At 41.6% G+C, this 17,791-nt stretch overlaps 2 protein-coding genes across 3 annotated transcripts; both read left to right on the top strand.

Annotated features, from left to right (window-relative positions):
- The first annotated feature begins 391 nt into the window (after nt 1–391).
- Nucleotides 392–5,864, top strand: LOC135255634 (uncharacterized). Of its 2 annotated transcripts, none has more exons than XM_064337074.1 (5): nt 392–539; nt 865–955; nt 1,675–1,749; nt 2,909–3,093; nt 3,661–5,864. In XM_064337074.1, exons 2-5 carry the CDS (start codon nt 868–870, stop codon nt 4,546–4,548), a joined length of 1,236 nt encoding a protein of 411 aa, XP_064193144.1. In that variant the 5' UTR covers nt 392–539; nt 865–867; the 3' UTR covers nt 4,549–5,864. The 2 variants fall into 2 exon arrangements, with proteins under 2 accessions (XP_064193144.1, XP_064193145.1); XM_064337075.1 differs by lacking the exon at nt 392–539 and adding an exon at nt 619–772.
- A 2,960-nt stretch (nt 5,865–8,824) lies between these two features.
- Nucleotides 8,825–13,601, top strand: LOC135255635 (troponin I, fast skeletal muscle-like). Its single transcript, XM_064337076.1, has 7 exons — nt 8,825–8,908; nt 10,304–10,336; nt 11,081–11,117; nt 11,319–11,447; nt 12,132–12,221; nt 12,353–12,529; nt 12,901–13,601. Exons 2-7 carry the CDS (start codon nt 10,329–10,331, stop codon nt 12,994–12,996), a joined length of 537 nt encoding a protein of 178 aa, XP_064193146.1. The 5' UTR covers nt 8,825–8,908; nt 10,304–10,328; the 3' UTR covers nt 12,997–13,601.
- The last annotated feature ends 4,190 nt before the right edge of the window (nt 13,602–17,791 follow it).

The raw sequence follows: 17,791 nt of genomic DNA, 5'->3' as shown, positions 1-17,791 counted from the left end.
ACTGTTGTCCTGCTAGCTGAACCAACCATTTGCCATTTTCAACCAACCACCAAAACGGTGACAAAGTACAGCTATAAAACTGATGGTGATTGTTTAAGAAGCAGCCACGCCTGACAACACATTTGTCTATATATCTTTTAAATGAAAAATGCATGAAACTAATTATAGCAAACAGCGTCAATAAGTATACAGCCTGCCAATTTATAAATGACAAATTCCACGATGTGTGGGTTCTTACAACAAATGTATAAAATGAACCCCACTTTTACTTGGGTCACTGTTTTTTATGTTTATCTCTCTTTTAGTTAATGTTGTTGGTCATGATTATAACATGCATAAAATCATCACACCAAGCATTATCGTACATTTCTGTGAATATTAACAAAATGATAGTGGAAGCGGGTTTGCCGAGCCAGCCTTTAGTTATTTCGACTCATATCGGACTACACTTACCACAATCCCTTTCTCGGCACGTGAGCTTCTCTTACTCGTGTGTGCCACACTGCTGCATAGAATGAGTGGATGAATGGCGAAAGAATGTAAGTTTCCTTATTTTTTGATGGCGTTGTGATGTATTTCATATGCAGCTTATCTTTATAAATGGTATATTTGCTCTAGGTTGTCATCAGAATGCGTGATCATTGAAGTTGGCCAACTTCCCGACGTCGATTTGCTGTGACTGCAAACTAGTTGTCTACAAGTTTCAAATGGCTGGGCAACGGCATTAAAGTCATCCAAAATGAAGGGATAGATATCTAGCCAAGTTATTTAGGTTGTTAATCGGTAGCGTTATTTCTTTGGTTAGATGGATTTTAGCAATTGATATAAATGTTGCTAATTAAATTTCTCTCCGCAACATTCCAGAAAATGGAGTCGATAGACAAATGGAATAAAGACTTTATTGCACTTAGGCTGCTGGATAAGAAACTGAATTCCAAAAGGAACGGCCGGACAGGTAAATACTATTTTCAAAAGTCTTTTAGAAAAAATTTGATGCAAAACGTCTATTACAAATATAGAAATGTCTATTACAAATATAGGCTACATCATGTAATTTAGGGGTGTGTACAGGCTTATACGAAAAGGGCCGTTGTGGGTGCAGATTTTTGTTTTAGCCCAACACTAAGACCCCCGATTCTACTTATCAAGATCTTCATCGATAGTTAAATCGATGAAGTTAAATAGTTAAATCGGGTATTGTAGTGCTAGGGTGAAACAAAAACCCGCACCCACACCGGCCCTTTCAGATTAAGATTGGACACCCCTTAATAATACTAATGTAAAATGTCTGTCACGTCTATCACAAAATCAGTTCATCAGTGTTCTTTATCACAGTAGATATTGTCATTCTCTTATCATTATGGAAATTTTCTCTTGCATGTTCTGTAACGTACACATTCTGTTATTTAACCATTATCATTATTTTGTTTATTTAGTCATTTATTTACAAAATCTTATTATGTCTACCTCTTTTGTGGGATCTTTGTGGGGTTCTGTTTGTATCTGACACTGCAGTTCCTTCCTGGAAAGTACCGTTCTGTTTTTAAAAGCCCAGAATAAATCCTCTATATGTCTTCATTTTTTTCGAGTGTTATATTTTGTTAATTTGAATGAATCTGTGTCTTAATTATTTCACAGAAGGTCCAACATCTGTAGTGTTCTCTTGTTTTATAGGCAAACATCTTCAAAATACTTTCAAGATCCATGGTGGTTTACAGTCAGCCATAACACGATCAGAATGTGCTACTGGTAAGTTGTCTTATTGTAATTGCTCTGTTTGGGAAGACAGGGCTAATTCTAGGCATTTGTAGTGGAAGTGTGTGATTAAACTTGTTTGAAATTTGCAGCAGTACTGCTTTATTGAAGCAGGTCTGTACAACCGTGTCAGAACTGTAAATCGATTCAAAACTTCATGCTTTTACTGTACTCTGTCATATAGGAAAGACAGCTTATCAGTGCTAATTAGCTAGCTTTAGTGACATATGCAAATAATGACATTTTCCTGGAGCATTGTTAATCTAGAACGGCAGCAGCTCGCTGGCGTTTCCTATGTTAATGTTTAACTTTGGGGACGATGGTCCATTTGCTGAGCTGTGGGACCTTGGATACTGTTTGACACTTGCTATTTGGGAAACACACAGCCATATGCAATGCAGCACAATTTTTAAGAATGAGAGCATTCAGGTTATGAGGAGCAATGGTAAGTCGGGGGGGGGGGGGGTCAAGTCAAAAAAATATAAGGTAATAAAGTTTACCCCTTTTGCACGCATATTGATAAAAATGATGTGATTTCAAAAGTCATGGAGAAATTCTGTAGCGTTGTGGTGAAGGTGCATTATAAAGGAAAGGAAGTTTAAGCAAAGTTTCATTCAGGATGTAAAACTGAAAATGGCAATATTGCCCGAAATGCGGCTGAGCATTCGCGAGAGTGTAGACAACTTCCGAAACACGTGGTGTCGCCAGATGCTTCTTTTCACACTGCAGACGTATAGTGGCGTAGGAGGAAGACCTTTCATATGTGGCTTTGACTGCAGCCTACTGTCAATCTATCATCGACCCACGGTGATCACAATACAGCGATGCACGAGAAACCCTATCTGACTGAACCCTACCATTCCCTGGGCAACACAGGTGCCAATTGCATACCTCCCTATTGAGCTACCAGCCACAGTTGGCTCTGGCACTGTCCAGATTCCATCCGAGGCCGTGAGGCTCGCCCACGCACCACAGCACGGTGCCTTAACCAAAGGAGCCATCCAGCAGCCCCAAGGAAGCCATGTTTTGAACTAATGGCAGTTCACTAAAACCATACAGTAATTTTCATTAATTCACTGAGGTGGAAAAAGCGTGGCATTGGCCTGCCCCGATGACCCCGGTGTTGACTGTCCCCTCTGTGTGCGTGCATCAGGCTCCTGTCCAAACCTCCTCATGAGCAGGCAGGAACAGCCAGAGCAGCGGCAGGTCGCCATGGCGCTCTCCCCCCAGCTGCCTCCCCGTGCCAACCGGCCGCTTTGCCTCTCCGTCTCCTCTGACAGCAGCGTCTCCCTCAAGGCCCTGGAGACGCAGGAGTGGAAGAACAACTTCAAAGCCCAGGTGAGCTACTCACCTGCTCTGCACATGGCACCTCATTACCCAGGTAAGACAGGTATGTTGCTGACCCGCAGCTCGTGCTGTTATCCCAGGTAAATATTTGGTTGCCCATTGGCTCTCTCCTCATCTGTAATTGTAATCCAGCTGTGCAAACTCAACAGTACCTCCTTGTCTGACTGTTTAGTAGCAGCATTTGATTTTTATCTTGTTCTGTAAAGGTGGTTTGATTCTGCTTAAATCTGCCTGTCATGTCAAAAAGAGTCAACTTGATCAGTGGACAGTGAAAAAAACATTTAAAAATGCTGAAAAAAAGGCTCAAAAAGCCTTGAATTCTTTTTTTAATGCCACTAGCATGTCTGCAGTCTAGGCCATTGCTTGACACAGGCCTATATATATATATAGTTCCAAAATCAGCTCTAGATTTTCATTATGGCTAGTGTTTTTCCTCTACTCTCAGTATTTTAATTAGTAGTCTTCTCAATGTTACCTTGGCTGTGTCTGTATCTGTCTGTATCTGTGTGTCTGTGTGCGTCTGACTGTATCTGTGTGCGTCTGTATACCTACGTTCAGATGGAGCAGGCCCACAGTGCAGGAGCTGCCAGCAGTACTGGCTCCCTGGAGAGGGCGTCGTTGTTCTGTGCGTCAGGGTCCACCACAGCCTCCAGTTCGGGCCTCTCCAGTCCCGTGGAGCCACTCTCCCTCTCCAAGAACAAGTCCTCCAGCGCCTTCTCTCGTTTCTCTCCCCCCTGGAACAGCAGCTCAGAATCGGACTCCAACCCTCCCTCTCGCTCCAGTTCCAAGAAATGGCGCAACCGCAGCCGAAGGGGCAGAGCTGGGGGCGGGGCCGGGGTGGGAGTGGGCGGTGCTGGGGGCAGAGGGGAAGAGGCCACAGAACCCAAGCAGGGCGGCACGGAGCAGTTCCAGCACTCTGAGCCGGTCATCTCCAAGGTGACGGACTACATCTACGTGGGGAACGTCAACGCGGCCTACAGTGGCCGCACGCTGTGCCGGAACAACATCGACAGCGTGGTGGACATGAGCAGCCTTCCGGGGGAGAGCAGCCTCTGCCTGGTCCCCTGCACCTGCTCCCGCCGGGCGCGGCACACCTGGTCCCGCCTGAAGGTGGACCTCGGGGACCGAGACCCCGCCCTGGAGCGGTGCAGCTTCGAGGACATCAACGAGTGCATCACGGCGTCCGCCGAGAAGAGGCGGCGTGTCCTGGTGCACTGCCGCGACGGCTACTCCCTCGCCCCGACCTGCGTCATCCAGTACCTCATGGTCCGGCACAACATGAGGCTCGTCGCCGCCTACGAGCTGCTCAGGGCCCGGCACCCCGTCAACATCACCGAGAGCCACCAGAACCTGCTGATCGGGCTGGAGAAAGCCCTGTGGCCTGCTGCCAGCGTGGACCCAGAGAGCTGCAAACAGGCCATCTCCCGCAGAGTGGCCTGGACCTGACTGGCTCAGTGTTTAGTGTTATAGTGCAGATCGGTGATCCAAAAGGGACTCTTTTATGGTCTAATGGCCCCCTACCCTTCAGCATAGCAGGAGAACTGCAGGAAACTGAAGTGGGGGTGCACTCCTCAGATGCACTCATCTGCAAGCCAACTATTATTCTTCTCTCTAAAGACCACATAGTCCCTGTTTTTAGATTTAATGTTTGATAAACTGGAGTCATCCAAAATCATCTGCTGAATGCTTTACTTGCACAATAGCATACATGTTTAACTAGCAGTCAGCTGGTCTGATGGTGTTTGTAATCAAGTTTGGCTTTTGTGGCATTGACAGACTATCGCTCTTCAAAGCAGCTCTTCTAGAACATTGCTGGTTGGCCTTTTGAGATTTCATCATTGTAGACATTGATAAGGTGATACATAACAATAAAATGTCCTCTATGAGCATAAGGTACATTAGGACTGTCGTACGGATGAGTTATCACCTGTTTCTTTAACCACAGGGTTTAAAGGCATACTATGCAGGATTTTTAACCTTACTGTGGTCCTGTGTTTACAATTATAGATTCCTCAGTCCTCAACCCTGCCCACTCACCTCCATTTTTATATTTTATATCCATATTTATTTTTATATCTTCACTTTTTCGATAGCTATCGCCATCAAGGAGAAGCAATTTCATGGTTTACTCATTCTTGAACGGGCCCTGTTGCCTTGCCGTTTCACTTCACAGTACTTGTGCTTCATCCCCTCCACCATTGCAGTAACTAGCTACAAACGCTCAGCTGAAACCTGATGCCACCCCACCGGCTCTGTAGCCACACCTACCCCTCCCCACACAGAAAAGAGCTTCACACCCAGAAAGGACCCAAAAACATTTGACGAGAAGAAATACAGGTAGAGAAGCACTGGTCCGGCAAATGTGTGGAGAGCCTGAGAGAGAGTGCCAGGGCATCATAGATATGGCTGATTGTGGTTATTTTATATTTTATAGCATAGTGCATAGTATGCCTTTAGGTTGAGAACTGACATCCAATTTAGTTCATCTGCACAAGTCTAGGTAGAATACTGGAAAAATGGGCTGTGAGCTGTATTAAGTTCCCCAGTTCACATGTACAGAATTTGTGTCTGAGGTTGTATACGCATATGAAATTAGGGGTTGTGTATGGTATATTAAAGGGGTGAGGGGTGGTCAAAATTCATATATTTGTTGTACAAACCAACCAGCTATTCAAACCTCATTTTTTTCTTTACAAATGGAACATTCACATCACAAGCCACACTGACATATTCTAGAATAAAAAAGAGGACCGGAGAGCATGTGCGTGGAATGTCTGGTTAGAATCTGGAATGTCTGTGGTGAAGCACCGGTGTTCCACACTCACAGTTTGGGCATTTGTGTGAGGCTCCCCACCATCTCTCGCCACCCTCCCCCTCTCTGTACATGGAGTGAGTGGTGTTCTACATGGTGTTTTTTTGTTTTTCCTTTATTCTCTTCACTATTATGTGGAATGGTCGTGTCTGTATCCATGATAGCATGACGTTTGTCATCTATTTCTTCTGTTTGTGTGTGTGAGCAGGAGCGTGTGAGAGAGAGCATGCGTGCGGACGGAGTGTGGCGCAGTGGGTAAGGAACTGCGCTTGTAACCGAAAGGTCGCAGGTTCGAATCCCGGGTAAGGACACTGCCGTTGTACCCTTGAGCAAGGTACTTAACCTGCATTGCTTCAGTATATATCCAGCTGTATAAATGGATACAATGTAAAGTGCTAAGTAAAAGTTGTGTAAGTCGCTCTGGATAAGAGCGTCTGCTAAATGCCTATAATGTAATGTAATGTAATGTAATGTGCGTGTGTGCGTTCACGTCAGGAAGCGTGGGGCCATCAGACTCAGGGAGTCCGGCCTGTGAAAGGCCATTAAAAACTTGAGCGCTGAGCTTGTGTTCCTATCAAAGCAGACCGTGCGGAGCTTTTTACAACCAGCTGTTACCCCCCCCGACATCAAGTCATATGCGAACTATTTCTGTGCAGCCGTCGTCTTGTTTAGCTGTTAGCACCATCTTGTACTTGTACTTGGACCAGACCTCCTTAGCTGACCTTCTTACCGCATACCCCTCGTCTTACAGCTGTTAGTCTGTTTCTGCCAGTACCGGCTCATCTTCCCTTACTACTCCCCCCTTCACGTAACATTTATTTTCACACTGCTGGTTCCTGCTCTGCACCTCTTATCTATCTATTCCGTTCTCTCTCCCTCAAGATTGTATCTGACTTATATTTGTTTATGTTGATTTTACTGGGGTGCTATTATTTAATTTTCATTTTCAGTGTTTTCTTCAACTGCTGTCTGCCTTCAGTTCCTGGGAGGCATACAAAGGTTCAGACCAGAGAAGGAAGATACCATAAAATAATGTGATATTGGCTTATTAAAAGGGTGAGTTACATGCCTAAAATTGTGACTAATTATAAATTATTTACTGTCTCTGTCTTCATCAGCATTCCCACTCTTCAAGTCTGTGAGGAAGGTTCATTGACAATACTTGAACCTTCAATTATGCACTCTCAACTAAAGCTGAATATTTGACTCTTCATTTCTTCCCACTGGCTGAGAGAAACAATTTATTCTAAAGGAATTATTCACAGCAGGGTTATTTGCATATTCACGTTCTTGATATGGAGGAAACACTAGTTTGTCCCATTTGTGTTCCATACAGATACTGGTAAGACCATTAAATGATTCGCAATGAAATTCTGCTTGCAGTTAATGATTATCATTCCCATATTTCATTTCTGTTCTGTAATATTTTCCTGATCATCCATCCGTCCCATACCAGCAACGCCCTGCCCCTCCCCCTGAGGCTCCCGGCCAGGCTTGGCTGCTCTCCCGTTTCCAATCAGTCAGAGCTATGTTGGGATTGACAGAAATTAAGTAGATGAAATCCAAACTACTTTCCACTCTATCTTTCCCAGTCCGCTGTGTCAACCCATTTAAAACACATTCCTTTGTTTTACCCCTGGGGATTAGCAGTTTAGCCCCTTGAGATGCTTCCCTCTGTCAGCGCATGGATGTGATTCTGGCAACTGCAGTTCCCCCTCGCCTGGTCTAAAGTCCTGTATCTTACTGTGAGCTCTGCTATTCCAGGACCTCCAGGAAACCACTGCAGTGCTGACCTACTCTCAGGGAAACGTTGAAATGCACTGTGAGTGATAAATTAACCCACAGGCAGGTAGAGCACTGAAACCCACTGTGAGTGATGAATTGACCCACAGACAGGAAGAGCACTGAAACCCACAGTGAGTGATGAATTGACCCACAGACAGGTAGAGCACTGAAACCCACTGTGAGTGATGAATTGACCCGCAGAGAGGTAGAGCACTGAAACCCACTGTGAGTGATAAATTGACCCACTCCCTGGTAGAACACTGAAACTCACTGTGAATGATAAATTGACCCACTCCCTGGTAGAGCACTGAAACCCACTCCCAGATGGAACACTTTCCCCAGGACACTAACCCATGGAACATTAGCTCTCTTCCAGATGACTGAATGTTCTGTAATCAATGCTGAGCTACACGTGGTGCTCTGAAATATGTATATGTGATTTTGAGCTACACGTTAAATGGATCTTCCCTCTACTCCCATTTGCCTTTTACCTTACATGTCTGGTATCCCATTACCTCCTTTATGTTATGTGCCTGTTTCAGAGTTTCATGTGAGCGTGTAAACAACTGCTGGCACACTCCCTGGTGAGCTAGTCATGCTTTTCCTTCACTTCATCCAGGCATTGGCTGCTCATCCAGCTTTCTCTATTCCCTTCCACATTTTCATTAAAAATCACACCTTCGTTCTGTAATATGGAAGATTGCATGATGTGGTAAACAGAACACTGCTGTCACTGAATTTACAAAGGTTTGAGTTTTATTTGTATGAAATGTGTATCTTATTGGAAACATCCGAAAATCAAAAATTTCCTTGCGGTCTGTACAAAATCAACGATTTCAACTTTTTTAAGACCTATGGAGACCCCAACAAATGCATGTTGGTTCCCTTCACTGAGTTACACACCCCATTGCCATCTCAAAGGTCTTCACCCACTAGTCAAGTCCACCATCTGAATGAATAAATAGCATCATAATAGTCACATTGGTAAAGGAAGGGTTATTTATAATAAAGACGCAAGGAGGGGGATATAGTCTTTCATTTAAATGGCAGCCAATTGGTCTGCAGCGGAATCCACTACCATAAGCAGAGAGGGGGGGTTTCCTTTTATATCAGATAACACAATATATACCCCCCCCTAACATTTCAGCTGCTGGTGTTAGTTAGCCTCTCCCATCCTTCAGGGTCTGTCCTGGTCTTCTCTTCTCACAGGTGAGAATCATTCCTTTTCTACCTGAGCTGCTCTGCTGTCCTCTTTCCTGTCGTGAGCTGGATGTAAAAATGTGGATTAAAGTCTGAAAGATTAATCAGATTATTAATTATTTTTATTTTATAATTTTTTTGTATGTTGTATATGGCTTGCATCACCATTGCTGATGTATATTGCCAATTCATTAAGATGGTCATTTAAAGTTTCCTGCCTCTTTTGTGTTGTTGTGTCTAGATTGCGCGTTTGAATAAATTATTTCAACAGTATATAATAGAAAATAACACCTTGGTGAGGAAGGGCTTTCTGAAAGCCACAGACTCTGAAAATGATACTGTGGTGTTTATTTTGATATCAATAAAACTTTACTGCAAAAATTGCCAGGCGCCTTTGAAACCTTGCCTAGCTGGTTGAGTTTCACCTGCATCTCATTCAGTATGGATGTACAGTATGATGTGGAACACAAATTAACTGATTAGAGTTGAGGGTATATCTGATTTTTGCCAGGAAACATGACCTTCATACATAAGTAATTCACTCGTATATATTAGGATAAACTCTGGATGTCTGTATGTTGAGTATTGTATTAATTCTGCTCACACTGTAGTGTATTAACAATATTCATGGTGATAAAGTAAATAATAAATAAACAAAATTAAAAGATAAACCATGTGGCAAAGAACTTGAAACCATACCACTTGCCATTTCCTTCTAAGAAAGAATCAGGTATTTGAATTTTAGGTAAACAAAAGGTATGGGTTTGCTAGTACCAACTACTTTATTTAACAGTGAACTGGCCTGAAAAAGCTTATTTAAACATTGTCTAAAATGTTAGTTTGCAACTAGCTGTCAATGATAGCTGAATGTATTTCAGTAGTTAACATAGTTATAATGGCCATAGGCCCTGATTCTGGATGTAAATACTACCTTGCTAATTAGGTTGTTATGATTCAGGTGGACTAAACTGGTTGGTGTGACCCACGGAGATGGGCTAACAGTGTGTTTATTATTATGTGATGTCCCTCGAAGATGTACTTTAATAGTCATCATGGGGTAGTAGATGGCAGGATTTCACCACCGTTAGTCTCAGTTTTGTATGTCCATTATCACCTGGGGATGTATCAAATCACCCAGTTAGTCTGAATTCATCATTTAGTCTGAATTCATTACTGGTAATAAATATCTACTGCCATACATATTTAGGTATTAGGGAATACCTGATACCTAAATATGTATGTCAGGTATAAAGGTTTAGAGAAATATGTTTAAAGCCTCACATCTCTAATTAAATGAGGTAAAGGGATAAGGTTCATATAACTGAAACCTGGCTGACCGTGTGCCTTTATTTTAGGATAGAAAAACTGATATTTAATAAAACGCTGATTTATGTCTTTTCACAGGTTCGGAAACACATAAACAAGCAAGATGACGGAGTACGTACAGTACAGCATTCTGTTTGAATTACTAACAATCATGTTTAAAGTATTATCGTGCATGTTGGTTTGATGATGTTTTAATCTTTCATTTTTATTACAAATTTTATCATGTCACACTGGGAAACATCCTTGGAAAATGTTTTAATGAATTATGGTTGTAATTGGCAGTGGTTAATGTTCTTGTATTTCTTGTTCATTGGAGGAGTGGACTATATTTACATGTATTCATCATGCATTAAATGGCAACCATATTCCCTGCCAGGAACATATGTGCTATAGAGACGCTTAAGTTTCAGGCTTCTACTGTAACCTAACAAGAGATAGGAGCTCATCTCACCACTAGGGGGCCATGGCTGGGAATAAACACAGAGTCAGTGTAGGTGGTCTGCTGTAAAGGAGAGCAGGGCATAAACTGGCCAGTAGATGGGGATGATATACTGGGGGGAGGTGTGGTTTAAGTCCATCCTGAGTTTAAATGACAGAAGGTGAAGCAGGTGAACAGGTGATGGACAAGGGTGAACTGGTGGAGACCAAGGTGAGATGTGGGGCTTCAGATGTGAGGGTGCATTAGCTGTGCATCACTAAAAGGGAAACCAGTGAGAAACCTGGCTGAGGAATTGCATTAATTAGCAAATCCAGGTGATTGGAACGAAATACTCAAACTGGATTTTCCATCTCTGTGTCCAATGAATCTATAATGATCTCATGAACTGGTGTGTTTTTCATTCCATCATCTGGCAGCAAAAAGATGTCGGCCAGTCGAAAGCATCACCTGAAGGTACAGAACATGCTTCTTTCCCTGTGACTGAAGTGACACGTGCTCATTTTAAATGACTGATTCAAGAGCAGACAGGGCTGTAGACCTGACAATAGGCATATGAAACTCTAAAAATACACATTTCCTTTGTACATTCATAAAGGACTGTGCTTGTTTGAACTCATGGTGACATGGGCTATGCTTCCTATCACTGTTCCCCAGAGTGCGATGCTTACGATTGCAAAGGGCTTACTGGAAACAGAAACGCAAGAGAAAGCACAAGAGAGGATTAGATACATGGAAGAGATCTGCCCCCCTCTGTCCCTTCCCGGGTCTACGCAGGAACTACAGGTGAGATGCCAAGATGCCAACTATCCATGCACATTTTAAATGGGCCTGTAGACTTCACAGTTTTCATAGCTTTTCACAAGTTAACGCAACAGTCTTCAGTTCTGTCTATAAACCCAATTCTGAGAATCCGAATTAAAGGTAATCAATGTAGTGCATTGGGCCATGTGTCCAAAACAAAATCATATCAAGATTTTTTCAGTTTGGGCAATGCACTACAGATGATATATTGTGTTTTGTGCACTAAGGTTTGGTAGTTTGGTTTAAAAATATAAGTTTTACGGTTTCTCTAAATATATTGCAAAGTCGTAACATTAAGACATTTATTCATAATAAGAAAACACTGGGGCATGTGATTGCAAAATTTGTATCAATTCTATTAATTTTTAGGCATGCATTTAAGTTAATCATTGATGACATATAACCATGGTTATAACAGAATTTATTATAAGGGAATCATACCATGACAAACCCATGCCATGACGTGCCTAGCAACAAGTAACCATAGATGACAAAGATGTAATGGGGAAAATAGTAGACAATTTTACTGCAGACAGTTCTAGTTCAATAGAGTGAAAAAATCAGTCACCATTGGTTGAATTATCATTTGGAAAATTCTGAGAAACAATCTTCCTTTATTAAGGATTATGCTTTATTGACATTTTTTCTTTGAACATCTCTTTTCAGGAATTTGTCAAACAGCTCCACCATAAGATTGACACAGTGGATGAGGAGAGATATGATTTAGAAAGAAAAGTGCAAAAGAGTGAAATTGAGGTAGAATCCTTCTCATAACCTTCTCATTAACTTCCAATCCATTATTTTCAGTTTGGATCTCCTTCACTTTGTCTGCATGCAAGTATTTAAATCGTTGATTGTACTCTGTGTCTTCTTCTGCTCCTGCCCAGATCCAGGATATGAAGATTAAAATTCAGGACCTGAAGGGAAAGTTCAAGAAGCCAGCTCTGAGGAAAGTGCGCATGTCTGCCGATGCCATGCTGCAAGCTCTGCTGGGCTCCAAGCACAAGGTCAACATGGACCTGAGGGCCAACCTGAAACAGGTCAAGAAGGAGGTCAAAGAGGAGGTGGGTGCACTTCTGGACCTAGAGCAACAATACGACAAAGAGCAGAATTACAACACTGGGCAGCGCTATAAAACTACAACATTACAATGCAGAGAGCACATTGCATTACCCAGACACCTTTGTCACTCACGAGTGTTGTGTAATTAGAGTATGCTGTGTTTGTGTGTGTGTATGAGAGAGAAAGAGAAAGCAAGAGAAAGACCTGTGGGTGTACGTGTATGTGTGTGTGTGTGTATACGTGTGCGTGTGCGCATGTGCGTGTACGTGTGCGTGTGCATGTGCATGTGTGTATGGGGTATGTAAGTGTGTTACAATCCTTAATAATATTGTATTCTCACCTATGTACCCTTTGTACTCCTCTGCCTTCGCAGGATAAGGAATTACGTGATGTCGGCGACTGGCGTAAGAAACTCGAGGACAAGGCTGGCATGGACGGCAGGAAGAAGATGTTTGAGACTGAGTCTTAAAACGCATTTGATAACTTGGCTGCGGTTTGTTTACCCCATAAACCGAAGTCATAGCACACTGCTCTCCATCTCTCTGTCTTAATTATTGCTCTCTATTTTTAGGGTAGGGTATAGTGGATTAGAAGACCAGCAGGCAGGCCTCTGCCTGAAAGTTTCCTGTCTTTTACCATCACAGCTAAAATCCCATAGGACTTTGGATTACAATTTTTTTTTAAATTTCATTTTCTGGGGTGGCATGGGTTGCATTGTCTCCTCACAGCAAGTAGGTCCTAGGTTCAAATCCTGGCCCAAACCTTTCTATGTGGAGTTTGGTTTCCTCCCACAGTCCAAAGACAGGCATGTAGGCTAATTGAAGACTCTAAATTGCCCATAGGCATGAATATGTAAGTGAAAGGTGAGTAAATGGTGTATGCCCTGTGATAGATTGGCGGCCTGTCCAGGGTGTATTCCTGCCTCTTGCCCAATGCACGCTGGGATAGGCTCCAGCACCCAGGAATGCCCAGGAATAAGCGGGTATAGATAATAGATGGATGGATGGATAGTTTTCTAAAAGAAATGTATTTCTGCTTCAAATTGTATTGTGAAAATAAATTATTTAAAGGAAACTCCTTGTTTCTTTTGATTTTTCTAAGATGTGCCATATTTAATCCTTCCACACTTGTTCACATTAACTTGGCATTTTTCAAACACGGTTGTGTTACATAGGTCTGATTCTAAAAATTTAAGGCCATGTTATGTTTGTTAAGATTAATATTGATGGATAGAATATGGACTATTGAGCAAGCTTATTTCTGAAATTAGACAGAACGAAAGCTCAGAACTAACTAATTACATCCAATAAAAATATGACAAGAACAAACATGCATGAATTTGTTGGCAGCCACTTTCTCATCTCTTTAAATTTACAAATGCCATGGTGATACAACCAGCAGTTGTTATTGCAGCATTCATAGTATACAATATTAGTAGTGTTTTTACACAGTAGTTCTGTTACACTGAGAGAAGTAGGTGTCTTTCAGTCTTATGCCAATACCAATATTTGCTGCATGTTTCCACTGGGTGTCGAAGTGAAAGAGGACTAGGTGTGTCCTGGACTGTACACAACTCTACAGTTCCAGTGTTTGCTTTTGGATAGGCTAACAAGATAAGGTAAGGTTCCAAAGATGTCGAACGTCACTCTTTACTCCCTCTGGATTGAAACAGTAAAGAAACCTAGCTTTCATTTTCACAAAGTTGCAACTTTGCATTAGCATATGGTAATTAATGGGAAATTAAAACTTTTTTTTTGCTGGCCAAGGTTTCTGTAAAGGTATTTGTATTTTGAAGTCTGTAAAGTTATTTGGGGAGTTCTGTGAAAGCATTTTTGTGTTTGTAAAGTTATCTGTACAGTTATTGTAAAGCTGTTTGTTTTTTTGTTTTTTGAGATTTGTAGTTATTTGGAGAGTTGTGTAAAGCCTTTTGTTCTCCATGCTTACAGCGCCATGGTTGTGTGTCAGCCCCCACAATGAAACTGAAGTGCTGAACACTGAGGACCCAGAGTGCTTTCAAGACCTTTTCTGTCCAAGCTTTTTGGTGAGCTAGAAAGAAGACTCTTTTAGAAAGAAGAACATTTTAAGACGTAGATTCAGAATCCAGAATTAAATTGAATTAAATATGTTATGTCCCTAACCATTTTCATCTATTTATTTATTTATTTATTTATTTATTTATTTATGTAATTTTATTTTATTTGTTTTTTGCAGAATGGACTGTCTTGACATCAGACAACAGAAATGCAAAGAAGCAGCTAAGCTACAGACTTCAGTCATTTTGATTTCACAGTGGTAAGTGCCTTTTACAGTAATTACAGTACCAGAACATAAAGCAATCACAGATAAGACATTCAGATGACTTGAGCTAGATCCACAAGAAAAGATGTCCTCCTTGAAAAATAATGTTAACAGTGATTATTTTCTTGACCGTAACTGCAAAGCTGAAGCAAAATGTCAAAACCAGTGATCACCTTACATGTTTGCATCTGCTAAATAAATAGTAAAGAGGCAGCATATCTTGGGTTATATAAACTGAGGGAATGGGATAGTGCTACATTTCACAACCTTGTTAGCTCATCAGTCCGACAGCAGTCAGGATCTACTGTCCTGTAGAAAGATGTATTTCAGCTCTTGAGCTCTGTGCCCACCCGTGGCCTCTGGTCCTTCCTCCATCCCTCCCTCGTTCCCATCCCCTCCTCCATCCCTCCCTCGCTCCTGTCTCTACGCAGTCTGTAGGTCTCATTGCCTCTGCTCACAGGTGGAAAACAACCTGTCTTTCCTCCCAATCTGACCTCCATGCTTTCTCATTGCCAAGGCTATGGACCCCTCAAACTTCTGCATCCTGGATTTTATGTATGTAAGGAGTAGAAGTAAATTATTTTTTAATTTTAGCTTATGTTATCTAATCCCCATGGCTGGCCACATATAAATGCCATTTGATTGCTACTGGCATTGCTGGAGGATGCTAATGGAGGATGCTAGTGAATTTATGAAGTGGATTATACCATCTGAATAAAATTAATTTGAAGTATATAATTATAAATGTTAATGTTTTTTTCTTTCTTGTGGCAGCAGAATGTAACATCATGTCCTTTTACAAGCATTTTGCATAAAGGTTGTGATGTTTTTTTTAAATAATATTGATTTGAAATGCGCATTACTTTATTTCCAAAATAATATATTTTGCATAGTAAATCAGCAAGCCATCTTCCCAAACTGCTGTGGCTAAATGTCATGCTGCTTGCAATATTTGACACAGAAGGAATAATGCATATTTCAAGAAAAAAACTGTTTGAGAAGTGTGAAGTGTGGCTTGTAGTGGCTGCAGTCATGACTGTGTGATATACAGTCCGATGATTTGCCATGTTAAAATGGAAAACCTCTACTAGCAATAAATCAGTAAGTGATCTTCCAGAAATTCCTTCCTGTCAACACTAAGAGTCAAATGTAGATATTACCTTCAAATTACAGTGTCCACACTGCTTAAATTACATGGTCTTTCTTTAATTAAATATGTCATGGTCAACCAACCGTTTTTTTCATTAATCAGTATTTGTGAAACCATATTGAAATCCTCCATATGTAGCCATTTTCTGAAAGTACAATAAACTAACCAGAACTCGCAACAACTAGTCAGGATCTGCCTCTGCATTTGAAAATATCTGGATATCAATGTTTTACACTATTCACTAGGATATTAATGTGGAATAAGACAGATTTAAATTTTGGCCGGCTCATATCTGCTGTGTAACCTTGCCGCCCCTGTTTATTATCTCAATATAGTCACATTTCTTTTGCTATTCTTAAATATGGGCAGTCACTAATTGTGGTTGAAAACATTGGCTTCTGTGTGATTTTTATTAAACGGTCAATTTTTATGAAAGGCGCTTATTCGATTCCATTTATGAAATGCGTGCATGCTCGTATTGTCCCGGCAGGCCACCAGTTACTTCTGAGACGTGTTGTAATGTCTTGGCCATTTGAAGTATGTTCCAGAAGGCAGGGCTAAGGGTGTCATGCAGTGTTTGGTTTCAGTGATCTTCTGACAGAATGCTTTCAAAGCACCGGGACTCAAGATAGATAGCACCACCACCCCCTCCTTCACCCGCCTCCAATACACAACAGACCCACAGTCCAAGTTAAGACACACTATACTTGCATTTTTAAATGTTTAGGGAGTCAAATATTTGAGTTAATGTCAATTAACTTCTTCATACAAATTTCCATTATGATCTGCTTGATGTAACATGTGAATTGTCAGAGATAAAGACTGCAAGGCTGTGGTTTCTGAATGATACTTTGTGTCTCACATAAAAATATTATTGTATTTTTTAAGGCTATAAAAAATGGTTTCATCCTTCCAGTATCATATTTTACACAGATGCATATTTCCTATTTTAAAATGGGTGTGATCTTTAAAAAATACATTAAATGCTAATCATTTTTTCCACTAGGTCTAAAACAGGAGTTACTAAAATTTTAGTGAGGAAGAAACAGTCTTCTAAAATTACAGATGGATGACATGCCACGGAGTAACATTTCTCACAAATAAAACTTAGGAAAATCAATAAATCATACTTTTATTTGTACAGCCAATATACTGAAGTAAGACCTACATACATACATAATTGACTACCCTCCACTGGCTGCCTGTTATAGCTCGCATCAAATTTAAAACATTGGTCCTAGCATACCAGGCAGTCAAGGGATCAGCCCCAGCATACCTCCACAAGATATTCAAACCCTACATGCCAGCCAGATCCCTCCGTTCTGCTACCTCAGGACGCCTGGCACCTCCCCCTCTTCGCACCTGCGCTTCCCGAACACGTCTCCTGTCTGTTCTGGCCCCACGATGGTGGAATGACCTGCCCGTTGAGGTCAGAACAGCTGAGACACTGACCCACTTCAAGCGACGACTGAAGACTCACCTCTTCAGGCTGCACCTCTCCCCATCCCTCCCTACCCCCCATGTAAATGACTGTAAGCTTAGGGTTGTAACTAGGTAGCTGTTTTGTAGGTGACTTAGTTAATGCACCTGTCTTAACTACTGCTTGTATTTTTGCATAGACTGTGTTGTTGCTGTTCTCGTTTGTGTTAGTGTTAAACAGTTTAACCTTCAGGGCCCAAGTTGAACTATGCGGTTGTTCCCTGCACTTGGACCGGTACTTCTCTCTAGGGTTTTCGTCATACTTGTTCCTGGTTATGGTTATACACTTTGTTGTACATCGCTCTGGATAAGAGCGTCTGCCAAATGCCTGTAATGT

The sequence above is a fragment of the Anguilla rostrata genome, chromosome 5, assembly GCF_018555375.3.
Source record: "Anguilla rostrata isolate EN2019 chromosome 5, ASM1855537v3, whole genome shotgun sequence".
NCBI lineage: Eukaryota > Metazoa > Chordata > Actinopteri > Anguilliformes > Anguillidae > Anguilla > Anguilla rostrata.
Note: the sequence above shows the minus strand (reverse complement) of the source record. Positions and strands in the feature narration are given on the sequence as shown.

Excerpts from the sequence above, each read along its gene's own strand:
- LOC135255634 (XM_064337074.1), top strand. The coding sequence starts at position 868 with ATGGAGTCGATAGACAAATGGAATAAAGACTTTATTGCACTTAGGCTG. Across the intron at positions 956-1,674 it reads CAAAAGGAACGGCCGGACAG|GCAAACATCTTCAAAATACT; the intron begins GTAAATACTATT and ends CTTGTTTTATAG. Across the intron at positions 3,094-3,660 it reads AGAACAACTTCAAAGCCCAG|ATGGAGCAGGCCCACAGTGC; the intron begins GTGAGCTACTCA and ends ACCTACGTTCAG.
- LOC135255635 (XM_064337076.1), top strand. Across the intron at positions 11,118-11,318 it reads GTCGAAAGCATCACCTGAAG|AGTGCGATGCTTACGATTGC; the intron begins GTACAGAACATG and ends ACTGTTCCCCAG. Across the intron at positions 12,222-12,352 it reads TGCAAAAGAGTGAAATTGAG|ATCCAGGATATGAAGATTAA; the intron begins GTAGAATCCTTC and ends GCTCCTGCCCAG.